Here is a 1,456-nt window from a genome sequence, read left to right as displayed (position 1 = left end):
ATTGAGCCATTAAGAATGTCTCCAAGGATACTCGGCAGCTGTTTCTCCCACTTGGAAAATGAACAGATGTTCCCCTCAGATCACAGACAGATCATCTTTTAACAGCCAGGAAAGCCAGTCCCTCTCTATAAGCCCTGGTCCAACTAAGCACCTGCATTCGATTCTAGTTTCTTCTCATTAGCATCCAGCTAAAGTCCCAATTTTATCCAAAATCTGGATCTTAATTAAATAACTCAAATAATTCCATACTATTGAGGACAAACTAGAACAGACAGACCACCAGGGAAAAAGACAAAGACAACAAAAAAGGAGAGATGAATGCCACCAACATTTTTATAGATTTTTACTTGTTAATCTATTTTAGTAAAATTCCTCTTGAAGTGTCAGTTGTATTATACATGTAGACAGACAATTCCTCTCAAAATTTCCTTTCCACTGAAAGGAAAAAGTAAGCAAAACTTGCTAAATACGAGGAGTATAAAATGCTGGAAAGTAAGATGCTAATCATGAACCAGAAGTGCATTTATCCTTCCTAAAGTGCTGCTTGGAAAGGTAATGCCACAGCATCTGAACGGACTCTGCCTCCCATTTTGCAGCAGCCTAGAGCATCGAGTCAGTCATCAGCAACATAAATGTGATGAGAAAATTTACTGTTATTGAAATGATATTGGGCTAACAATTTTAAACCAAGTATATATTCAAAGAAAAGCAGAGTTTTCTATTATTTCTGGAAAGGAGCTGGCATTGAAAGATACATTTTGGAAGCAAGTTGGACATACATGAATTGCCATGTTTATCCCTGTTTTCTGGGTCACGGTGTAGACACACTATTGAAGCTCAAGGACTCAACCCTCACTGTAGCAACGTTTTCCTCAATGTTTCCCTGTGCTTGTTGACAGCTAGCAATTTTTGTTGCCAGAGCCTGCAACATATACCCTCTCTCCTTCGTCCTGAATCTGGGCCGAAAACAGAAGATTCCCTGCAATTTTCAGCACATGATGATGTTTTCAGGTATGTGAGCTATGTTACATGGTAGCACTGCTGTTCTCTCACACTTTTACAGAACATGGAAAACTGTGAGGAGGCTTAGAGATCTTCGGGGGAAAAATACTTCTCGTGACCCCATTGCACCTTGCACCCTCTGATACTATGTAAGTTCTAAGCAAACAGCAAGATTTCTCTTTCCAAAAGGAAAATTAAATTAAAGGGAGTTTTGTTGGTATGACTTCAAGGTACAGTATCTGGTCAGAAACTGGCTTAGACTGAGCATTGGACTTTCCCTGGCCTATTTCAGATCACTTTTAATATCAGAGAATTTGAATTACACATATTTCATAAATTGCAAGGAAAATATTTGAAGGTAAATAGCATGTAAATGGTGCCATCCTTGTCCAACGTAGAAACTCCTCTCCTTAGAATTCCTGATTCTTCCCAATGCAAAGCTCCGGAAACTTCT

General features: G+C 39.0%; 1 protein-coding gene across 1 annotated transcript in view; it reads left to right on the top strand.

The window, feature by feature from the left end:
* LOC103608110 (sodium/hydrogen exchanger 9-like) overlaps positions 1-1,456 on the top strand; it is a gene marked incomplete at both ends in the record, with an annotated part of 81,600 nt that overhangs the window by 1,170 nt on the left and 78,974 nt on the right. Inside the window, one exon of the mRNA XM_008592556.1 lies at positions 900-1,011. Within this exon, the coding sequence (XP_008590778.1) occupies positions 900-1,011 (112 nt within the window). The remainder of the gene's footprint in view (positions 1-899; positions 1,012-1,456) is intronic.

This window comes from Galeopterus variegatus, unplaced genomic scaffold, assembly GCF_000696425.1.
Source record: "Galeopterus variegatus unplaced genomic scaffold, G_variegatus-3.0.2 Scaffold8027, whole genome shotgun sequence".
In the NCBI taxonomy this organism is placed as follows: domain Eukaryota; kingdom Metazoa; phylum Chordata; class Mammalia; order Dermoptera; family Cynocephalidae; genus Galeopterus; species Galeopterus variegatus.
Note: the sequence above shows the minus strand (reverse complement) of the source record. Positions and strands in the feature narration are given on the sequence as shown.